General features: G+C 42.4%; 2 protein-coding genes across 3 annotated transcripts; one reads left to right on the top strand and one right to left on the bottom strand.

Moving 5' to 3' along the window:
• Positions 1-7,274: 7,274 nt before the first annotated feature.
• On the bottom strand, positions 7,275-10,828 carry LOC133116416 (growth/differentiation factor 8-like). The gene is made up of 3 exons (XM_061225921.1): positions 10,385-10,828; positions 9,300-9,670; positions 7,275-8,672 (listed from the first exon to the last, which is right to left on the bottom strand). The coding sequence occupies exons 1-3, from the start codon at positions 10,746-10,748 to the stop codon at positions 8,292-8,294; spliced, it is 1,116 nt and encodes a 371-aa protein (XP_061081905.1). The 5' UTR covers positions 10,749-10,828; the 3' UTR covers positions 7,275-8,291.
• A 5,684-nt stretch (positions 10,829-16,512) lies between these two features.
• Positions 16,513-23,527, top strand: LOC133116732 (small membrane A-kinase anchor protein-like). 2 transcript variants are annotated; one of them, XM_061226634.1, is made up of 2 exons: positions 16,513-16,826; positions 19,650-23,527. In XM_061226634.1, the coding sequence occupies exon 2, from the start codon at positions 19,846-19,848 to the stop codon at positions 20,116-20,118; it is 273 nt and encodes a 90-aa protein (XP_061082618.1). In that variant the 5' UTR covers positions 16,513-16,826; positions 19,650-19,845; the 3' UTR covers positions 20,119-23,527. The 2 variants fall into 2 exon arrangements, with proteins under 2 accessions (XP_061082618.1, XP_061082619.1); XM_061226635.1 differs by lacking the exon at positions 16,513-16,826 and adding an exon at positions 16,920-17,080.
• The last annotated feature ends 1,114 nt before the right edge of the window (positions 23,528-24,641 follow it).

Genomic DNA, 24,641 nt, shown 5'->3' with positions numbered 1-24,641 from the left:
GTGAAAGAATGGAATGTGTTTGACTTGTTGATGTGGGTTGAGTATTTCACAAAAATGTGGACAATGAATATATTAGTATACAAGATGGTATTATTGTGATTATTCTACTTATGTTTTATGATCTTCTCGACCTGTTGTTGTCCTAGTTTCCATGTGTCCTTTTGGATTCTCCAAATGTCCTTTTTGGAAAACAGCTGAGACATAGATTAGAAACAAACAATGCAGAATGCATTTTTTTATTTTTTTTTGGTGATATGTTCCTCAAATTTGAAAGGGGATTTGTCCAGTGTTGTGACTTGGCTCCATTGTGTTTCTAAGCGATACAATAATCTGTATGCAGTCAAAAACAGAAAATCTTTTCAGTGAGAAAAAAACTTCCACTTTCAATGTGTTTGAGCTTACTTTAACTTTGTTTCAGCAATATTCTGAGCAATGGAAAACCTTTCAGAAGAGACATTTTGGGTTTATAATTTAAGTTTGTGTCAAGAAAAGGGGTGATAGTTAAGCGGTTAAGTTTCATAATAAGCTTGAGCCAACTCACTATGAACGCACCTTCTCCTGGCACTGTTCTTGTGCTAGTGTTCGAACGACATGATCACTGCATTGCTGTTAGAATCTTCAAAAGTCAAATCCAGAGCTATGTTTGTGTTTTTGTACATATTGATTAGGTTGTGGATTACAATTAACTATATCCACTGTGTTGATGTAAAAATGGCATAATTAATGTGAAATGCTATGTTCACACAGATTCCACACTCACAAGTCATTCAATTCTCCACAGGAGAACACATATATTTAAAATCTATTTCTGACAGTTGGAAGTCTGCAGGAAGTCTCAGTCCTATATTGATTCAGACCCAGGAAATGTCTGCTTATGTTTTGCAGAGATAGCTTCATCATGCCAATGAAAATGTTGTAAATTGAAGAAGCAGGAGAACAGAATTTAATATTCCAGTCCTCCCATTTAATGAGACAAAGAGGTGTGTGACACGCAAGTTGCCAATTCCACAAAAAGTATAAAACCCATACATTTACACAAAGTATAAAACCCTTACATTTACACAAAGTATGAAACCCTTACATTTACACAAAGTATAAAACCCATACATTTACACAAAGTATAAAACCCTTACATTTACACAAAGTATGAAACCCTTACATTTACACAAAGTATAAAACCCATACATTTACACAAAGTATAAAACCCTTACATTTGCACAAAGTATAAAACCCTTACATTTACACAAAGTATAAAACCCTTACATTTACACAAAGTATAAAACCCTTACATTTACACAAAGTATAAAACCCTTACATTTGCACAAAGTATAAAACCCTTACATTTGCACAAAGTATAAAACCTTTACATTTGCACAAAGTATAAAACCCTTACATTTGCTCAAAGTATAAAACCCTTACATTTGAATGTTGTATAACACATCCTTATGAGTTGGGATGAAAGACAACTACCCTGTAATTAAGTGTGATAAACAATCAGCCTGTTTTTAGATACTGTGAATTAATTGATTCAGGGGCCTAATGTGTGCATTCCCTACACCATTACACCACCACCACCATTACACCTACACCATTACACCACCACCATTACACCTACACCATCACACCAACACATTACCCCACCACCATCATACCAACATCATCACACCACCACCATTACACCACCACCATTACCACACCACCATCACACCAACATCATCACACCACCACCATTACACCACCACCATTACACCTACACCATTACACCAACACCATCACACCACCACCATCACACCACCACCATTACACCTACACCATTACACCACCACCATTACACCACCACCATCACACCACCACCATTACACCAACACCATCACACCTACACCATTACACCACCATTATACCAACACCATTACACCTACACCATTACACCAACACCATTACACCACCACCATTACACCTACACCATCACACCTACACCATTACACCACCACCATTACACCAACACCATTACACCACCACCATCACACCACCACCATTACACCAACACCATTACACCTACACCATTACACCACCACCATTACACCTACACCATTACACCACCACCATTACACCTATACCATTACACCACCACCATCACACCACCACCATTACACCACCACCATCACACCTACACCATTACACCACCATCATTACACCACCACCATTACACCTACACCATTACACCTACACCATTACACCACCATCATTACACCACCACCATTACACCTACACCATTACACCACCACCATTACACTACCACCATCAGCCTGCACTGCTGACACAAGGTAGGACGGATTCATGCTATGTATGCCAATTTCTGATGTTCATAGCATATCATATCATAGCAGAAATCAAGATTTTCTAATGTTTGGTCAAACAAAAACATTTAATCTCTTCATCTTTATAGATGAAGTTGTGGCCTTGTGATTCCCCATTTGGAGGAGCAGGCTATTTGTCGCAACACGATGGTGTACCTAATAAAGTGGTCTTTTTATGTGTTGGTGTATATTGACAAATTTTCATTTTCTGAATAGTCTTGGGTCTCACAAAGAAATCGCTTGAATTCCTTGTTTTCGTACCTTTTTTTCCAGCAGTAAAATTAAAATATATCATCTCTGACAAATTCTGGCACCCCAGGATGACATGAGGAAGCTGGAGATTCCCCCGGAGAGGCATCCATCTTAGGTCCATGTCAGCAGCAGTGGGCCGAAAGTGTATCATTTATTAGCTTGGACTGCTATTGTGACATGCTTTAAGTATATAATGTCATGAAGTTTCCTTGTTAAAAAAACTTGTCAAGTGAATGTTATTCATGGTGTTTCACAAGCCAGCCTAGCCCTGCTTCAGGAGCAAGTGCAATCTTATTTATTCATTTATTTGTTCATTTATTTATTTCAGCAAATGATATCCACTAAAATAGAACTGAATACATTTATATTGAATATTCAGTCAGTTTTTTTGATGATAAAATTTACTTTGAGAATTAAATTGGTACTCTGTTGCCTAATGAGGCAGACAGACGATGGTATATTTTTGTCATGTTTTTACCTGCTACTATAAGTCTACTGAATGTCAAGCAGAAGGAGTTACAATGTAGTGTGGATTGTCATCTTAGACCATAACAGACGACCTATGTTAAAATGTTCAATGGAGTTTTGATTCCAGTCTACAGAACTTTCATTGCTTTGGGTAGTTTCCCATTGCATGGCAGATATTATCAATGATACACATACTGAGAGTGTAGTCATAACCATAGGTGCAATTTGCCTTTATATAGGAAATGACACCATCATCTGCACTGTGTAAGAAAAGCCATGCAGAGAAAGCCATTGTTTTATCACACCACATACGGACACTTGTATCTGTGATTAAATTATCTATTCTAATAGTGTTTTATCTGTTGATGATCAGCTTTAATTTTTTTGTTTTATTTTAATATATGTACAGGAAGTGCAGGATGTATTGTGGGCAGGTGTAGGTACCACACTCACAAAAGATATAGGAACTATGGTGCAAAGTACAAAGAAGGGCAACTAAATTGGTCTCTGGTGTGTGCTGTAAAATAATGAGGAAAGCTTCAAGATACTGAATCTTTTTCGGCCAGTTAATGGACACAGATTAGGTTTTGTATGGAGAACCTATTTGAGAATGCTATATTGTGGTGGTACTGATACACAAACTTCAGCTGATGGGGAAGGCACTCGAGAACCAGTTCCCAAACACATAATACAGGGAAACAGGAAGGACCTAATTAACAAATGCCTCTCCAGTAAACTAATGAACAAATGTATCTAATACTTATGAACAAATGCCTCTAATACTTATGAACAAATTCCTCAAGAATAATTAAGGAAACAGAAATATTCCTCCTTTCTCCCTTTGAATCGAAGAATAAAAGCAATTAAAAAAATAATGCATATGGAATTCTGGTACTTCAATAAACCCAAAATGAACTCAAACAAAACTAAAACCTGCAGGACAAGGCCATCATTAGGGCTAACCAATAGGTTTTGCAATGATAAGGCCTAAAGCCCTGACGCAGGCAAAACTAAAAGAAATGGCTCAAAATTGACAGCAGCCAGACCAAGCAAAGAATTCGCAGATGTGGTCCTAAAGAAGTAGAATTTCTAGCTCTAATGGTTTTTATGCCGTGAAGTCTCACAGCAAGAATGTGGGCGACCCGGTGTGTTGGTCTTTTAAGCCCAAAAGACAAGCCGTTGTCACACCCTGAGCTGCAGGTGAATCAAATCACCCTCCAATCAACCCAGAGGAAGTCTGCTCTGCTGCAAATTGAAATGGAGGAAATAAATTATGAAATAAGTGAAAAACTAAAGGAACTAGCCAGCACCTGAAAATGGGTAACTGCTTTAAGACCCTCTGGATGTCTGTGATGTCATGTCTGATACTTATCTGGTAGCCTAAAAGGGCTGAACAGCCTTTTATAATTAATGTTAATTTTGATGCTCTTATATAGTGTGGGAATGCAGTGTATTCAAGTATGTGAGACAAGTATGCTTATATGTAGTCTTTAGCCAATGTTGATGATTAATTCAACATATAAATCAGCTTCTCCACATTTGAGTCATTCTAAAGTTCTAAACAAACATGAGAAGAACGAGAATGTTATGTCCAGCAACAGTGTCACAGTAGACATACTGTGTACTTTAGATATGTCCAGGGGCCCTGTCTCTAAGCACTATCTCTACGGTTTGCAGTGAGACTATGGCTGTGTTCGAAACCACAGACTTAGGACTCTTTTCAATGAAAATCAGTCTGAAATGTAGTATGCTAGTATGCGGTTTTGAACACAGCCTCTGGCTCCTCTCAGCTCACGTTCCCCAGCACTCAGTGCAATATGGTCTGAGCTCACGTTCCCCAGCACTCAGTGCAGTATGGTCTGAGTTCACTCTGAGGCACTCAGTGCAGTATGGTCTGAGCTCACTCTGAGGCACTCAGTGCAGTATCCTGGTCCTTCCCTCCATCCTGCTAGGCATGTTAAAGGAAAACGCCCAAACTTTTTTTCGGACTTATCCAGACTTAGACGAGATGTTCAATTTTATTTTCATTGTGTGCATTTGAAATACACATGTGGGAAAACATTTTTTAACGAGAGACGTTGTTTCCGGAGAAGTTCGACGGTTGGAACTATAAGCGCTGAACACACATGTATCCTCTTCTGCTGGTTGAGCGCAGAGATCTAAGCACCTTCTGCAGGTAGTTTTAAAAGGTAGAACCTCTCCAAAAACAATGTATCTCATTTTTAGCATTTTTTTCCTGCACGTGTATTTCAAATACACATGATACCATTAGTCAGTAGCCTACTGACTAATGGTGTAGTCAGTAGGCTACTGACTCCTATAGGGTTCAAGACTTTATGCTAAGCTAACACGTTATGCAAATATGGAAATTGAGCTTATGAATGCACAAAAATGCTATTTCCGTTAAGCCTCTGGTTCCATGTCAGGGCAGCCCTGTGAACTGTGCATGGCATTGATTATCCCCTTAGTCACACAGCAGGTTTGGGCTGTGTTCTCAGAATCTCCCTAAGCATCGCGTATGCTTATGAACAAGCATGTCTGTGACTCATCAGAAACAAAACGGGGATTCTCCAGGGGCGGTACAGCTGCAGCACTCTGACACACGTGACACCTGGCCCCGTCGGTCCGGGGATCCAGATGTGCTGCTCCCCTTGGCATTCCCGATCCCATTCCCCATCACATTCCCGCACTGAGACAGGTTGTTTCAGATGCTCCTGACATATGTATGTCGGAGGATATCGTAGCCTTTGCTGACTTACAGAGTCCCCCCCAAGTACTATGCCAAAACCGCAGAACTACAGACTGCACACTGCCCATGGCTCTGTCAAGCGGCCTTCTCTCTGCAGTCAAGGCAGATATCCATTAGCAGGGTCCATTCGGAGGTTCCCACAGACATTTCCAAGCTGGCTTTATTTTATTGTACAGCCTTCAGTGACTTCAGTGAGCATTACATGCAAACAGAGTGGAAAAGAATCACCATAAACCGCCCTAATCCATCTCTGAAGAGTGAGTACAGTTTGCACACAATAGTATGGGTCTCTACTTCCATATGGACATTCCTGGCAAACGATCAAGTTTCCAAACATATTTCTAAGTGCAGATATATTGTGTTTGAAAGGTCTTTCCTATGCATGTTTCAACTCACATGGTTTATTTATGATATGATTTATTTGCTTGAAAAAGAATCAATTTCCCCCCTCAGTATTGATTTGGGTTGGTGCCAAGTAATGTAACGGGGATCAGCATACAGCTTTGAATGCCTTACTTTCAAGGAACAGATACAGCATGATATAGCAAAACGCAAAACTTCATCATACATTTTTTCTGGAGTCCCACCTGGTAAACATGGCTCATATCCAATTGAAAGCAGGAAAGAACGCGGTGGTCTCGCAGTACTTAGGTCGCCCCCTATTGGCAGAAAATAGACATCGATATTATTTTATCTGCCTTGTGTTGCTTTTTCTTTCCTAAATACTTTTAATGCGACTTCCCTTGAGAGCAGAGGATTCACACAGAATGAAGCGGGAAACACCTGATTGTGGAATTCAAAGCACAAGTTTATGTGATGAGAATTTCTACAATGTATTTGACTGGAGGAGTAGATTTACAATGACTGTTATGCTTTGTGGCATAGACGTATTATGGTTTCTACCTGTGTAAGATATAATCATACACACTCACTCAGCATTCTCTTGTTTTATGGATCCTCATGGAGAATGTCCCAAATAAATATTCATTTAGAATAGGCCAATAAAATCAGTTTTTACAGACTACTGTAACAATTTTTATAGATATTTTAACTGTCAAAACAATAATATGTTTCAGCCATCTCAGTCCTTAAAATGGCAATATTTATTTTAACTAACACAATAACGTAGTTGATGATAAACAATAGTTTTTATCATCATTTAGTTAAAATTCTCAATTGTTCAAAACTGCCAGCGCTAATTCAAAACTTCATAATACGTAACAAATATTTATGTCCTGACAAAGCACAATAAAAACATAAAAACATAATCAACACAGTATATGTCAATACGTATTTTATGAATACTCTTGTGGAATGTTGATAGTACTAATTTAGCTGGTCAATAAGTGTGTACTTAAGTGTGTAAAACGAGAATGATAATATGTTTGTTTGGTGATATGTAGTGTATGTTTGATATGTGATGGTGTTTGTTAAATAATAGAGATATATAACAGCAAGCACCTTTATTTGTGTAATATATATGTTATTATACATGTTTTGCTAGTCTGTGATCTTATACAATTCTTAAAAGTGGTTTAAAAAATAAAATCATGGCATGTACCCAAAACAAATTAGCAAACATATCGAAATTTCTTTTTTACAACTTTTATAGCAACCAATTCTTTCTATTGGTCTGCTTTAGTGCAAACTATTTCCTTTGACAGAGTTTGACCATGGTTTTAACATTCATGTGTCTCTGTCTTTCACAAAACTCAATGTGCTGACTGCATTCATTGTGCCACTAATTCAAGTCCTTCTGTCCAGTAACGGTGATTTCCAATAATATTTCAAGTGTGTAGGGACGTTTATGTGATGATGTAATAGTAAAGCTGTAGTTTACAGTTAGATTATGAAGCCTTGCACGTATAAGTGTTAATGGAAAACAAAGCCCCATTCTAAACTCCTCAGCTAGTTTCATAAGCCTTTCTTAAAAGTCCTTAAGGCTCGTTAGGTAATACTGTTTATATTATTTGCGCTGATAGTTTAACGTAGGCTGTCAAAGCTGTTTCGATAAGCACATGAATGTGATACAAAATAGAAGAGAGCAGATTGTTGTCACGAGACGCCCTTAATGTTTGCTGCTAGCTACGTTTGTCCTTCAAGTCCAGCAGATCCAACTCTTCCACCACACCTGCAGGACATCAGCTTCATTTCTGGCTTCTGGATGGGAGATGTGGGTCTTCAATAAAGCGGAGGGGGGAAGTATGGGGCGGGGGGAGTATGTGGGAACTCAGCTCGGTGGCTAACAGCACCTTGCTGCTATTCTGGTTCTATTGCACAGGTCTTTCGGAGAATGGAAAGCACAGATCACTGATGTCTTTCAGAAACCCAGAAGTCCAGGTTGAGGGAGCGAGAGCAAACCTGGCCCTGCCAACCCCTGCCCTCCAGCCAGCCCCTGCCCTCCTGCCAGCCCCTGCCCTCCAGCCAGCCCCTGCCCTCCTGCCAGCCCCTGCCCTCCTGCCAGCTCACGAGCAGCCGCAGCGGTCCACCACCATGGCCGGGATCTTCCCGTAGATGATCTGCTCCTTGCTGTTGAAGTACAGCATGTTGATGGGGGACATCTTGGTGGGGGTGCAGCAGGGACCAGCAGTGCCCCGCGGGTTGGCCTTGTTCACCAGGTGGGTGTGGGGGAACTTCTGCAGGTGCATGTACTCGCACTCTCCCGAGCAGTAGTTGGCCTTGTAGCGTTTGGGAGCGATAATCCAGTCCCAGCCAAAGTCCTCAAAGTCCACGGTGAGGGGGTAGCGGCAGCAGCGGGACTCGAGAGAGTGCTCATCGCAGTCCAGGCCTGAGTCTCTCCTCAGCCGCTTGGCGGTGTCCGAAATCTTCACCTCCATGAAGGGTTGCTGCGCGGGAACAGAGGAAAACACTGAGATTAATATACAGGCAAAATATCAGAAATCAGATGATACGACTAAGACAGGTATCTCGAAGATCTGTATGGATTTTCTGACTTGGCTCAGGTGAAAAGTGTGTGTCAATGATTTGTTTGTGTATTATTTTCTCATTAAATTCAGGTTTTTACTCTCACCATCACCACAGGGCACCCTTTGGATTATTCTGTGGTGGTCATACATTTACGTGATATAAGAGACAGAATTGTGAAATATTATCGGCAGTGTCCTCCTGTAGGTTGACAGAAATCAAAAACCGTCTCGTCACAGGAAGCAACGGAGTGGGGGCGGGGTACAGGCAAATTATTTAAATTTTGTATTTTATCTTAAAATGTGTCTTAGGTTAATATGAAAGTGTGTGGATGTGTTCTATTTCCTCTACAGAACCAAGGTAACATCTTATTTGAGATCCACTCACTGATAGGCTATACATAGTAGGCTATGTATCGTAGTCAATGTTCCTAATTGACTAATTGCGAGCAGTTAATGTTTGCATCTAATGTAACAGGCAAGTTAGTTTATTTCCATAGTATAAGGAAAAGACACGAAATCAGTACAAGACGCAACGCTGTAACTCACTAGTCCTTCTTCTCCCGATTCCGCTGAGGTGACGGCCAGGTCGTTCCCCTTGGAGTCCAAAGCATTAATTTCGATCCCCAAGTCGGTCTCCGGCTGTCTCAACCATAACTGGAGTACCTGTTTCACGTCTATGCTTTGCCAAGAGCTGGTCCCCGCAGTTACTTCAATCTTGAGGGAACGGATTCGCGTCAGACTGTATGCTTCAACTGCGCGTTTCAGACGAGAGATTTGCAGGAATACAGTTGTTGCTTCGTCTGCCGGTCGAAGGTGGACCCAGAGCTGCGCTTTTACGATGGGATTAGATTGAATCTTCTGACTGAATATGAAGAAACAGCAAGTCGGCTTTCCGTCTACTTGGTACTCTGGGTCCGCTAATATGGAGAGAAAAAAAAGAAGTATTGTGGAGGAATCTTTAAATGAACAAGTCAGAAAGAATTGCGAACAAATTAACGACGTCTGAATGAATAGATTAATACATTTTATGCCATGCTACTGCTAGGTGAATTAACAACCAGTTCATTCATGCCGCTTAAATGAAAGCTACATGTAGACAGTGTTTGAAAACATTTTGCACTTCTGTGCTGATATTACGTAGGCTGCGTAAGAGCGATGCCAAGATAAGCGATGATGTGACTAATTGCGCTCTATAATAATAGATAATATAAAATACATGTCACCGCTTGTTAATGTTACCATACATTGCTTTGTACTCTTGTATGTATTTTTTTTACATCGAGAATAATAATAATAATAATAATAATAATAATAATAATAATAATAATAATAATAATAATGGATAATGTCGCACACTACAAAAATGTGTGAGTCAGCTGGCGCAATTCAACACAAACTTCGAGTTTATGTCGAACGGATGCAACTATGTTGAAAAGGAAACAAAATAAACACAGTAGCCTATATCATAATGTGTGCGCAGAAGGGCGGCATGGTAACGGTGTTGGCTAAATTTGTATATTTTTATGAAGCCTTCCGATAGTCTGGTCTGGTAGCTACTTTACGCAACTGTGCAGAAAACGCACACAAAGAAACATTTCACGCTGCCAGTGTGCCATGAACTGGAAACTTACTTTCTGTGCCCACGGTCATGATCGTTTCGGTGGTGGCATGGTCGTCATCATCCTCCATCCCGTCTCCTTTCTCCTCCATATGGACCTCGTACTGGTCAAGCAGCTGCTGCAGAGGGGGCGCTTTGGGAAGGAGCTGCTTCACAACGTCTCGGCTGATATTGGGGGCCTGCTTGAGCCGAAGCTTGCTGAGAATTTGGGATTTGATAGCATGAAGTCTCATAAGTTTGCTGTGTTGCCGGAACTCGCACGTCGCACACTGCTCGCTGTCTTCAGTTGTTACTGAAGGTGCTGCAACATCTCCCAGACCCACCGGACCAAGCGCAATAATCAACCCCAGGTACATTAGAACCTGTATGAGATGCATGTTCCCAGGTCTGGTGTCTTTCTTTAACGTGGTGTAAGTGTTTCTTCTAGTGATACACACTGCAGTTTCTGTACGTCAAACCCCGCGCCGGACTGGTGGGTGTCATACTGTAATTCAACGGGGCTTTTTATACCGCTACTTTGGTTTCTCAATAGTGTCGTCAAAATTCTATGATTGGCTGGGCCGGCAACAATGAATCCACTGGTCATAGCCTACAAGATATCAATTCCTCAGCCAAATCTTAAAGTGGTAAAGCATGTCTAAACATTATTTTATGAGACAACTGCGCATTATAAATCAAAAAGACGACATTTGATTAACTTCTCGAATACCTGCTCTGGAATCCAGGAGGTTTTTTTTAAAAATGAATTGAGCCAAATTCGTTGCCTGCCACATGCCAGCTGCCATTGAAAAATTTGCTGTTGAAAGATTTACACTGTCCGCTTTCCGTGCGCCTTGGTCTCAGTTATGGGTGATATAGTCACGTTTTCTGGGTTCTGCTTGGCTCTTTAAGGATTAAGTCATAACATTTGTTTTAGAATGCAGCCTCCCTGATTCATATCTTATCTGCGGAAATCGACAACATTTAAACATGTTCTACACAAGAAAATTATATTACCATAAAATGTTACATTTACAATATTACTGATGTTATGCAATGGATGTTCTAAGTCAGCTCTGAAAACAAAAAATCCAATGTCTGCTAAAGAACAGTAGGACTACAGAATTTAAGTATCGCAATTTCATTATATCGCAATTTCCTATGTAACAGGTAGGGGACGAAGGCCCAACTGAACACTAGAATTTGAGTCTTGGAAAGAAACACGTGTGCCATCTACTGATCATTTAAAAAATTGCAAAAGCTGGCTAATTCACAAAAATTATATAATTGAAAACAAAATGATAGCACGAATTCAATTTCGCTTTTTTTTTTCTTTTCTTTTAAGACTGAGAGAATTTGTATTTATATTAGAACATTTTCAAATAGCCTAGATTTTCTGTCTGTAACCATTTATTTGGAGGGCGGCACGGATGGTGCAGTGGGTAGCATTGCCGCCTCACAGCAAGGAGGTCCTGGGTTTGAATCCTGGTCGGCTGGGGCCTCTCTGTGCGGAGTTTGCATGTTCTCCCCGTGTGCGTGTGGGTTTCCTCCCACAGTCCAAAGACATGCAGGTTAGGCTGATTGGAGAGTCTAAATTGCCCATAGGTATGAGTGTGTGAGTGAATGGTGTGTGTGCCCTGCGATGGACTGGCGACCTGTCCAGGGTGTATTCCTGCCTTTCGCCCAATGTGTGCTGGGATAGGCTCCAGCCCCCCTGCGACCCTGTTCAGGATAAGTGGGTTTAGATAATGGATGGATGGATGGAACCATTTATTTGGACTCTCATTGTCCATCATCAGATTTACAGCATTATTGTTTGTTAGAACTACATTTCAGCAAAGTATAAATGGTAAATGGTTGGCATTTATATAGCGCCTTTATCCAAAGCGCTGTACAATTGATGCTTCTCATTCACCCATCCACACACACACTCACAGACCAACGGTGATTGGTTGCCATGCAAGGTGCCAACCAGCTCGTCAGGAGCATTTGGGGGTTAGGTGTCTTGCTCAGGGACACTTCGACACAGCCCGGGCGGGGATCAAACCGGGAACCCTCCATCTGCCAGACGACTGCTCTTACTGCCTGAGCCATGTCGCCCCGCAAAAAAAGCCTGCAGACTTTAACTAGGTAATAAACAATGACAAATAGATAAATACATATTATTAGTCCTATTATTATTTCAGTTGTATGACTTATATTATAGTTCTAGGTTATTAACCTGCTTCTGTCACATAATCCATGCCCCTGAGGTCTGTGTTCAGGTTCTCCAGTCCTACACCTGTTCAGATCAGAGCCCACGCCCCCGGCCACGCCCCCCCCCCCCGGCCACGCCCCCATTAGTCCATTTTGCATATTTATGAATATTGTAAAGATCTACTTTGGATGATGACTATTTGACCGTTTGAATGTGAAGGAGGTCATAGGTCAGCAATGTATGTACAGACAGGAGCAGCTGGTGGCCTGGTGCTGCAAAACCAACCTGCAGCTGAATGTTCTCAGGAGGAGCCCTCCCTCTCTGCCCACCAGTAGTCACCACTGTCAAGTCATTCAAGTTCCTGGGTAGCACCATCTCCTGGGACCTCACATGGGAGGTGAATATCAACTTCATTGGAAAAGCTCAACCTGCCGCAGGCTATGATGGTCCAATTCTGTAATTCATCATTGAATCATCATCATCATCCTCACCTCTCGCAAATAGAGTTCAGGTCATCCACTCCCGGTCAGCAGAGAGGATCATCGGCTGCAACCTGCCATCCATCTAGGACCTCTATCATACAAGCTCCAGGACCTCGATCATACAAGCTCCAGGACCTCGATCACACAAGCTCCAGGACCTCTATCACACAAGCTGCAGGACCTCTATCACACAAGCTCCAGGACCTCTATCACACAAGCTCCAGGACCTCTATCATACAAGCTCCAGGACCTCTATCACACAAGCTCCAGGACCTCTATCATACAAGCTCCAGGACCTCTATCACACAAGCTCCAGGACCTCTATCACACAAGCTCCAGGACCTCTATCACACAAGCTCCAGGACCTCTATCACACAAGCTCCAGGACCTCTATCATACAAGCTCCAGGACCTCTATCACACAAGCTCCAGGACCTCTATCACACAAGCTCCAGGACCTCTATCACACAAGCTCCAGGACCTCTATCATACAAGCTCCAGGACCTCTATCACACAAGCTCCAGGACCTCTATCACACAAGCTGCAGGACCTCTATCACACAAGCTCCAGGACCTCGATCACACAAGCTCCAGGACCTCTATCACACAAGCTCCAGGACCTCTATCACACAAGCTCCAGGACCTCGATCACACAAGCTCCAGGACCTCGATCACACAAGCTCCAGGACCTCTATCACACAAGCTCCAGGACCTCTATCACACAAGCTCCAGGAAGCGCGCAGCCACAATCATCACACCCTGGCCACCACATCTTTCAAGCCCTGCCTTCCGGGAAGCGGCTTTGGTCAATCATAAACAAGACAACACACAAAAACAGCTTTTCCCATGTGTTGCGGCTCTAATGAATAGCTCATCTGTTACATTCATAGAGACACTATATTTTTTTATTTCATGCACTACTCCAGATTCATATTCTACATATACATTTGTTGATATTTCACATTTTGCACTACTCTGGACTCATATATACACTCACCTTCCTTTATTAGGAAAATCTTTACTTTATTACACCTACTTATTCATGCAATTATCTATGCAGCCATTTGTGTGGTAGCAGTGCAATGCATACACTCATGTAGATATGGGTCTATGTGAGCATAATATCATATATTCTGATGTATTCCAAGTGAGTGCATGACTGAAGCTTTGGCAGGAATCATGGCTGTATGTCTTTTCAGACTGGTCTCCACCACATTGTCACAATAGAATGAAGCACTGCATGCCTGTTTCTGGCTAAACTTCATTCAGATTGGCTAATGGCAGCCTTGAATTTTGATGCAAAAAGGTGTCATTTTTATTGCATCTTCGCAAACCCCTTCCTGTCATAAGTGTGCTGTAGGATTTACTTCCGTAGTAATGATGTGACACGCACACACCGGAGGATCACCCCATACTGCCTTCTTCACGTCATTCCTGCTCTGGGTTCCTCTGACCCGGTTCCTGACAACATGTCACTGTTGCACTGACAGTGGCATTCCTAGGTGCCGTAGGCAGCATCCATGCTACTATGTGAGTGTACATGCAGGATAACTGGTGACCATAGGAAATTAACTGCGAATTACCCTGTGTTGAGAGTTGCTGTGACTACCTGCAGTACAGTGGTGCCTGGGTTAAAATGTTCTTCCCATGTCTGTGCGGAACTCCAGTTTCCTCCCAAGACATGCAGGTTAGGTTTTGCTAATTGGAGAGCCTAGATGTGCAGTACACTGAGGGCCTGTATCACATTACTGCTCTGATTATTGCTGTGTGTTTACAGAACATTGTTATTATTGCTGTGTGTTTACAGAACATTGTTATTATTGCTGTGTGTTTACAGAACATTGTTATTATTGCTGTGTGTTTACAGAACATTGTGATTATTGCTGTGTGTTTACAGAACATTGTTATTATTGCTGTGTGTTTACAGAACATTGTGATTATTGCTGTGTGTTTACAGAACATTGTGATTATTGCTGTGTGTTTACAGAAGATTGTTATTATTGCTGTGTGTTTACAGAACATTGTGACTATTGCTGTGTGTTTACAGAACATTGTGATTATTGCTGTGTGTTTACAGAACATTGTGATTATTGCTGTGTGTTTACAGAACATTGTGATTATTGCTGTGTGTTTACAGAACATTGTGATTATTGCTGTGTGTTTACAGAACATTGTGATTATTGCTGTGTGTTTACAGAACATTGTGATTATTGCTGTGTGTTTACAGAACATTGTGATTATTGCTGTGTGTTTACAGAACATTGTGATTATTGCTGTGTGTTTACAGAACATTGTGATTATTGCTGTGTGTTTACAGAACATTGTGATTATTGCTGTGTGTTTACAGAACATTGTGATTATTGCTGTGTGTTTACAGAACATTGTGACTATTGCTGTGTGTTTACAGAACATTGTGATTATTGCTGTGTGTTTACAGAACATTGTGATTATTGCTGTGTGTTTACAGAACATTGTTATTATTGCTGTGTGTTTACAGAACATTGTGATTATTGCTGTGTGTTTACAGAACATTGTGATTATTGCTGTGTGTTTACAGAACATTGTGATTATTGCTGTGTGTTTACAGAACATTGTGATTATTGCTGTGTGTTTACAGAAGATTGTTATTATTGCTGTGTGTTTACAGAACATTGTGATTATTGCTGTGTGTTTACAGAACATTGTGATTATTGCTGTGTGTTTACAGAACATTGTGATTATTGCTGTGTGTTTACAGAACATTGTGATTATTGCTGTGTGTTTACAGAACATTGTGATTATTGTTGTGTGTTTACAGAACATTGTGATTATTGCTGTGTGTTTACAGAACATTGTGATTATTGCTGTGTGTTTACAGAACATTGTGATTATTGCTGTGTGTTTACAGAACATTGTGATTATTGCTGTGTGTTTACAGAAGATTGTTTTTGTGTGACACAGGTGAACACTGCTCACTTATCTCACACCTGCTATTTTCCCATAGTCCTTTGCATCTATGCCACAGATTTACCTGCAGGTCTCGATGTAGGCGATCTGTGAAAAGTATCAGATGCATGTATAATATTTTATCCAAAGAAAATACAAATAGCATCTGTACAAATACAAATGTATTATTTTATTTGTTTTAACACAGCATATATTGGAATATGGTGCAAATATCAGAACATGGACAGGAAAGAGTTTACAGTACATATCATGTTTACACATTAATCAGCATGCACTCAGAATATGTGGCATATGAAAGGCAAAAATGTCTGCTTTTGAGAACTAGATGATACATAAACTCGTCATTCAGATTTTGCATTTTGAACCACTGCATCATGCAAAAATGTAATAATTAAAATATTTGCAGTATTTATCTACACTAAAAACCCTATGTCGAGCTCCCACAAGAGGGCACCGTTGTTTAAATTAACCCCACTACGCACACTAAAAGGACGTAAGGTACACGTATATGTAGCTGTGCTTTTATAAGACTAGTTTATTCTGTACATTTAATACAGGTGACAAATGTGGCAAACAAAAAGGATTATTTTCAGTCGCGGGACCATTCTACTTAAAGAACCGCTGTATTTAGCGCAGAGGAAGACCCTGCAGGGCAGCCTGACCCAAAGCTGCACAGTTCTAAGCAATTTGATAGCTTTGACCAAATATCATGTTTACTGGACTCCAAACGAAGAGAAGTCACTGAATCTGCTCTGGACGATGCGACTCACGGCAAATGCTCAGAAATAGTTTTGGGCGAACTTGGTTCTGAAAATTCCATTGCAGCCTTTGACGAGGATCTAATAGCCTACACGTAAGTTTCACGTACAAAAACATCTCTGCGCAGTTTTTTGTAAAGAGAGAAGACGATTGTACAAGGGTCTGTAGCTCACTGACAACTGTTTTGTATATACTGCTTAATTGCCTCGAACAAAACGGATCCGTGCGGAATTTGCGTTTTCATCAAGAAGCATGACACTATTTGGGCAACAGTTTTAGTTGCTGCGATCCGATGGGTCGCTTTAGTTTAAATTATCATGCCGCTAACTTCCAGATGTACCCTCAAAGGTAGGTTATGAAATAGATTCTCACCTGGTTACCTACTCGATTAAGACAACATTAGCATGTGGCCGTGCCTTTGCCATGGGATCAGACGATGTTTTGCTAAAGATTCGCAGAAATAGCCTAGTTTTACAGTTTTTCTCTAAAAGGAGGGTTCCCTCGCCAGCCATCTCAACGTTATAATGATAACGCATACATACTTACTAAGTAGCTACATATTGTTCTGTATTAATATTTCTGCTCCGTTGTAGTTTATATTCTTACATTTGACCTTGCGTTTTCAGCTAGGGGCTGCTAGCAATATATTTACGCTATTACAGAGAAAGGGCAAGGCACGATTCCGTGAAATTCTGAGATTTGTGTGCCTTGTCCATTTCACGTCCAGTAGCGTACTGATGATTAACGTATTTCGATTGGAAAATGAAACCAGTTTAGTGCTGAGATTTAAATTTTATATGCTATGTAAACGGACTAGCCTGCGTCAGTCTGTTGATTTTGTGTGTTCGCGTGAGGCATTAAATTGCACTGCCTTCGCAATTACAGAATGAAACTGATAGCTCCAGCAGATGTATAGCTTACATAGAGTGCATGGATGGCGCAGAGACGCATCCCACGTAGCCCTACGCACCCGAGCAATGTCGACGTGTTTCAGGTGCCAATGCGCAATCTCTTTAGAACGTATCACCTAAAAGTTTAAAGCCCCTCTAACTTCATGCTGAACTGGTAATTGGCCCTCCATTTCACTGGTTCCGAGTAACTGAAAAAACGGACGTTCAGTTTTTGGCCTGCTTTGGATTTAATAAGCATTTAAAATTAGTTACTTGGCATCTGTCTTACATTTGGCTTGTTATTGGCGGTACACTGGATGGTGAATTTCCTACAATCTTTTATAACTATTTTTTAATTGACTACCGATCTTAGGGCAGTTGATTACAGTGGGTAGCACCGTTGCCTCGCAGCAGCAAGGTCCTGGGTTCGAGCCCCGCCCCGAGTTTGCATGTTCTCCCCGTGTCTGTGTGCGTTTCCTCCGGTTTCCTCTCAGTCTAAAAAAAATACAGGTTAGGTTTATTGGAGTGTCTAAATTGCCGCTCCATTGCACTTGACCAAGGCACTGGCCTCAGAACTTGGGTTGGTCCCCGGGCACCACATCATGGTTGCCCGCTGCTCCCAAGTACTTAGGATGGGATTAATGCAGAGGACACATTCACAAATAAATAAAATTAAATGAAGTAATTGGTGGGAGGCTTCTTTGGAAAACATTGGCTTGAGAAGGGACAGGTACTTCAATGAATGGACACTGTGCAAGAACAATATTACATTACACTTCCAGTACTTTGAGGAGGTGTTCGCCACCATTAAGATTGAGGATGACGTGATGTTGGGGGATGGGGTGTGGGGGAGTGGTCAGAGGCGGGTAGCTATGAATCAGAGTTTGGTGTTTGGTGTTCACCAGAGATTCTCAATCTTACCCAGAAAGGGCTGGAGTGGGTGCAGGCGTTTGTGACAAACCAGTAGTTACACACCTGATTCTACTAATCAAGGTCTTTAGCAAAGGCTGTGATGGTTGATTAGTAGAATTGGATGTGTAACTGCTTGGTTTCAACAAAAGCCTGCTCCCACACCAGAGTATCCCTAGTGTTCACCATGGTGTCCCAGGCAAGCTCCTCTCCATCAGTCTGGCGACCAAATTGGCGCTTCTGTAGTGGGGTGTGGCTGGGCAGTTATCTCTCGGCTGATGGCTGTGGAAGGAAATGAGAGTTCTCTTGCCCTTCCGGGCAGGCTGTGTACCCGGCAGAGCTGCCTTTCAGAGGGAAGGATGCTGTTATTGCTGTTATCAGAGCTGAGTCTGGGCAGGGGAACGTGAGGATGGAGCTCTGGCTCCACTGCCCCTGTATCAGGGCTGATCTAAAGGCTGGCACATCAGTGTGGACATGGCAATCCTCTTCTTCTGCAAATATTACATTATTGGCATTTGAAATTAGGTGCCTTCAGCTTTTCCTGAAATCACTCAGAAATGTGTACGCGTGTGTGCATGTGTGTGCGTGCACACAAGTGTGTATGTATTTGCGTGCACACGTGTGTGTTTGTGTGTGCGTGCACACGTGTGTGTTTGTGTGCGTGTATGTGTATGCGTGCACGTGTGTGTGTTTGTGTGTGCGTGCACACGTGTGTGTGAGTAAATATGTGTGTGTTTATGTGCGCGTATGTGTATGCGTGCACACGTGTGTGTGAGTAAATATGTGTGTGTTTATGTGCGCGTATGTGTATGCGTGCACACGTGTGTGTGAGTACATATGTGTGTGTTTATGTGCGCGTATGTGTATGCGTGCACACGTGTGAGTACATATGTGTGTGTTTGTGTGTGTGTGCTTTCATTTGAGCCCTGTGTTTGTAAACTGCCCCCTGTGACTCACCTGCTGGGCTGTGTATTCCAGCAGCAGGGTAAAGATGCTAAGTCACTGTGTAAACCTCAGGGCCAGCAGTCTCGCCTGTGATGTGGCGCTTTCTCATTGGCTGTTGTGGGAAACAGGAAGACTGCACTGAGCTCTTCTCCTTCTCCTTCCTCCTTCCACAGGGCAGGCCAGGGATGTCTGCGAGAGGGATCCGGAGCCTGGCCGTCTGTCTAGACCTTTCCAGAGCCCAGCGGAAGGTGGCCTCCTAGCTGCAGTGTACGGCTCCCAGAACAGGCTCACTCCCCCACAGCGGCCAACACCAGCCTGTTCTTTAAAAAGCCCCCTCTGCCTTCAGACCAATGCTACATTATTTATAGCATGGGATGCATCAAGTCCAAGCACCGCGACCGTCCGGAGAACGCCAGGCCCGTGCAGAAGGCAGACGGCCCTCTGGATAAACATGAGGGTGAAAAAGTGGCCCTGGTCGCCACGGAGACCGGGCCGGGCCAGGACTCCCCGAAAATCGAGCCGGCCCTGCTGGACTACGCCCAGCGGCTGTCGGAGGAGATCGTGGCGGGAGCCGTGCAGCAGTGGGCGGAGGTAGACAGTCGCTACGGCGACATCCCCTACATCGAGTGCGACCTGCCCTGAAGCCAAACCGCCATGGGGGGTTTCTCCCCCTCTTCCTCCTCCTCCTCCTCCTCCTCACCGCACAGCGTCTGAGATCTGCCCCCACGGAGGGGGGCGGGGGAGCTGGAGGTCGTTTGCCCCGGCCAGCCGGCTCTCGGCAGGGACAGACACCGCACCCATTCTGCCCGGAGTGGGATGCACAGCGGAAACACAAGGGTGACTTTAGCCGTGTTTTATTGCACAGCTAATCCATACTGAGGCCTGCTCTACACACACACACACGCACACATGCACGCACACACGCAGACGCGCACACACGCAGACGCACACATGTACATGCGCACACACGCATGCACGCACGCATGCACACACGGACATTTTGGCTCTATTTTCTAAGTGCAGTGTGGTGACCTTGACTATCTGTGTCCCATCATGTGATCCTTTCAGCGGAGGTTCCTGCACACGCAGTGGGGGTTTAAATATTGACTGCACAAAGCAGCCACGTGTACAACTACACACGACAGATAAAGAGCATTAAAGAGGACTGGAAAATATGTGAGGATCACAGACGGGACGGATCACAGCTCACAGTCATTCGCAGGTCTCCTTGTAGCACATACTTCTTTCCAGCATATTTTTCCCGGGCATTTCTGGTTCGGCCACTCTCCGCTGACATGACCAATCACTGCTGAACTACAAGTGGGATGTTCAGCAATGTCCAATCAGAACCATGTATTAAAGAAAATGTTTGTGCAAATTCATGAACCGAGGTCCGTAGGTAGCTTTAATGCTAGCTACTGTGCAAACAGCTAGCTATAGATACATAACCTTAATAGCTGTATTAAACATACTCAAACATGTCATGTACAGTATACCTGCACATACAAGCTGAATATATACGTTTACAGTCCCCTTCAAAAGTATTGGAACAGCAAGGTCAATTCCTTTGTTTTTGCTGTAGACTGAAGACAAAGTTTGAGGTCAAAAGATGTACATGAGATGACAGAATCAAATTTCAGCTTTTATTTCTTTACAGGTTAATTATACAAAAACATCAAAATACATTCAGTCGATACAGTTCAGTGCTAAGGAGCTGGAAATGCCCAGGAAAAATTGGGAATGATAATAGGCTGCAGGAGCTGACTGGCTGGATGTCTCTGGACGCGGTGTCGGACTCTCAAAGGTCAGAGCTAGCACAGGTCAGAGCACAGAAGAGGATTAGCCCTACCTGTCGAGGTTTACGGAGAGTACGGTGTGGAATTTCATAGCACTGTGTTGGTTTTAATATCACAGTAATTAAGTAGCAGAGTATATCGGTACATTTTCTCAGGAGGAAGTCGGGGGGTGTGTGGGGGGGGGGTGGTATTGCAGTTACATGAAAATCTGCCGTCTACTCACGTAGCATCCTGGTGTCAAAATTCAGCTCCCTGACTGAGAAGTTATTAATAGGTATTTTGTGCCTCCACTATCAACTCATACTGTAAGTGCCCCCCACCCCCAAACCGCCTCATTTAACAGCCTAAGATGTATTGCCGAACCAAAGGAATTGCCCTAGATAGTGAGGCTCAACTGGAGGATTTTAGCAGAGGGACAGGGGGTCATTCTGGAGGCTGAAGAGAGAACCAAAATATTTCATTCAGCCAAAGGCCCCCACCCTGAGAATCACAAGAAGATCAGCTTTGGTCAAGGAAATTCAAGACCAGCCACTTTGACAAAGCCAAAATGTACTATGATGTACTGCCACCTGCCAATTGTATTATGCAGCACAATTCTCTGTGGCCTTGGCATTCGCTGATGTTAATGTTGTTACGAAATCGCCCAATGCTTTTTAAACCTGCACAGTGGAAAATCAAGAGGCCCACATCACTCTGAAAGGATAGCACAAGCACAGCAGTGTTCGTGTGGGAAGTTTTCTAAAATAGTAGCAAATTCCCGCTTTGTACTATTTATAATAAAACGGACAATGTTAAAGGGCCATTTGAAACCCTCCATGCTTAAACAGCATGGCGTTAGCCCAGTTAACCCACAAGGTCTACGGCCACGGGGGGCTCAATCCAATCGCTTATTTTCTTTTTCTTGCTCTAGCTCCACCCATCGGGAGGGGCTAGAAAAAGAGGCAAGAAAAAGGAATGAAGATGGGGAAATCAAGGAAACGTGAATTTGGCAAACGTAATGTCCTTGCTCCTTCAAACGTCTGTTCGAAGCCACATCTGTAACTATTAGTACTTCCGCAAAGGATTCAAGGATGTTTTCTTCTTCAAAGCAAAGATTAGGAACTTCTACTTCTAGCTCTTAGAAGGAACATATAGCAGGTCGGAATGTCCTTAAAGATGGCAGACGTCAATTGATTTCCAGGTTAGGAGCAAGTAAAAGAATAAACAGGAGAAAAATAAGTGACTGTAATGAGCCCAGAGACTGCCGGGGCCTGAATATGCCAGAACTGCAGCGCTGAGTCTGGAGGACCCAATCACAACAGAGATTGGTGGCAACCGTACTTTCCTACTGAAAAGTACAAGATGATGTCAGTTGAACTTTAGTGTTGTGTCTATTGTTATGATTTTAAACAGGGTATATTGTAAAATATAAAATAGTAAATCACAAACAGGACATAGCCATCATTTGTAATCTTACAGTATATTACACCTCAGAACTGCTCTATTAGTGAAGATACCTCTGAGGTTGTTGAGCAGTGTTATACGAATACTGTCAAACCATTCAATCCAGAAAAAACAAAACAACAAAAAGAATAAAAATGTTCCTTAGTTAATTCAGACTGAGATTCATCCAATGGGCCACCAACAAAGGTAAATTATGCAAATAACTGAAAAGGCCCCCATAGATTACAAACTGCATTTCCAAACTAGATTGCTTTTTTTTTTTTCAACAAAATGAATGGTGGGAGTCTTTTAATTAAATAATCAGGCAGGATGGCAAAACATTATGAAAAGTCATTTTAGAGCGTTAATATAATGAGGTTATAGACCGGATGTGTATCACGGTTCAGAGGCCCGTATGGCGCCAGAAGAAGTGTCAGAAGGTGCTATATTAAACATCAGCCTTTTGAGCAGCCACTCAGCGTGGCCGTTATGTCTTCACACACTGCTGTGATGCTCAAATCAATACGACGTTTGCTGTAGGGATGCTATGAAGTGCAAAGAAAGTAAAAATGAATAAGGAAAAACATCTTCCAATATTATCCTGCCACTATTTTAAGATCTGTTGCGATTTATTCCTGTGTGCCAGATGTGACAGGACATTTCCAGACCATGGAGGACGGAGTTCTGCATAACACACCTTTTAGGAAATGAGATTTCTGTCATATTGTCAAGCAATGTATTACCTGCCTTCCAATCCAGCTGCCACTCTGTACAGACCAATTAATGATGCCGATGTGCTGCCAATTCATGTAAAATAAAAGCCCATAACCCCATTTCAATCTTCATGTGAATACTTCCAGATTGTTCCAAGCCTGGGTAATGGGGCTCACATCAGGGCAGGCTGGTGATGGAAAGAGCCACGTGGGTACCTGTGGTATTGTTTTACACAGCAGTGCGTGGCCTCCAAGGCCATCCATTTCTGCAGTATTTTATAGACAAAACGAGAACACATTCACAGAAGGTAAAACGCATTTTTATTTTGTTGATAAAACCACGGAATCATTAACCTCACGTTCACTGAAAACCACTGAGGGCTGGTTTCACAGCCACAGCCTAAGCCCAGTCATAGTTATTACTGTTGCACTAATGAGGAAGGGCATTTATTACCGGTGTTTATAACAAGTGCACAAACACGGACCCCAGGAAGAGTAAGATTAGCCAGAATGTCAGGAGAACTACAGAGAATCCTGCCTGTGATAGGGGCTTTCACTCCCCTCTGCTTCAGACTATGTGCCATGTACAAGACATGTACATGTACTCTTTCATGGCAAAGGTGTTGATAGCGGCTGCTACTTACAGCATGCTAACTGACGTGCGATTATAGAGTCAGAAGGAACCTCATTTTCCAAAGAATGCTTTCTGAATGTAGCTGCCAGGCTACATACTTAGCAGTAGCAGATAATTCAATAGCTTTTTCAACAATAAATAATATTTTTTATAACCAGTGTTTATAACGTAGGCTCACTGTGTTCCGAACACTAAGTTAGCGCACTGTGATCCAAACAATGCAACTTTCATGACCAATAAATAAGAACTACTTGCAGACCAGCGTTGGTTTTTGTGTGTGTGTGTAAACTCCTTCTGTTTTCATAAAAACTTGGTACAAGTCACATACACAAGCCATTTCAGCATACAGCGACATGGTGCTCCCCTGTGACAGTGTGGTGGGGAAGCTGTTGCTAACGAGAGACTACGAACCGTACAATATAGTTTTATGTAGACGGTATCAGTTTAAAACTGTAGTAATTCCGCTTCAGGTGCTGTTCGGAACATCGTGAGCTAACACGGTCTTCCGAACACAGGGAAGTTGTGCAGTTATTTTGTGATTTTCTCCATAATTTTTGGAACAATTCACATGAATACAAGTGTTTTAGTGTCTGGGATAGC

Source organism: Conger conger, chromosome 17 (genome assembly GCF_963514075.1).
Source record: "Conger conger chromosome 17, fConCon1.1, whole genome shotgun sequence".
NCBI lineage: Eukaryota > Metazoa > Chordata > Actinopteri > Anguilliformes > Congridae > Conger > Conger conger.
Note: the sequence above shows the minus strand (reverse complement) of the source record. Positions and strands in the feature narration are given on the sequence as shown.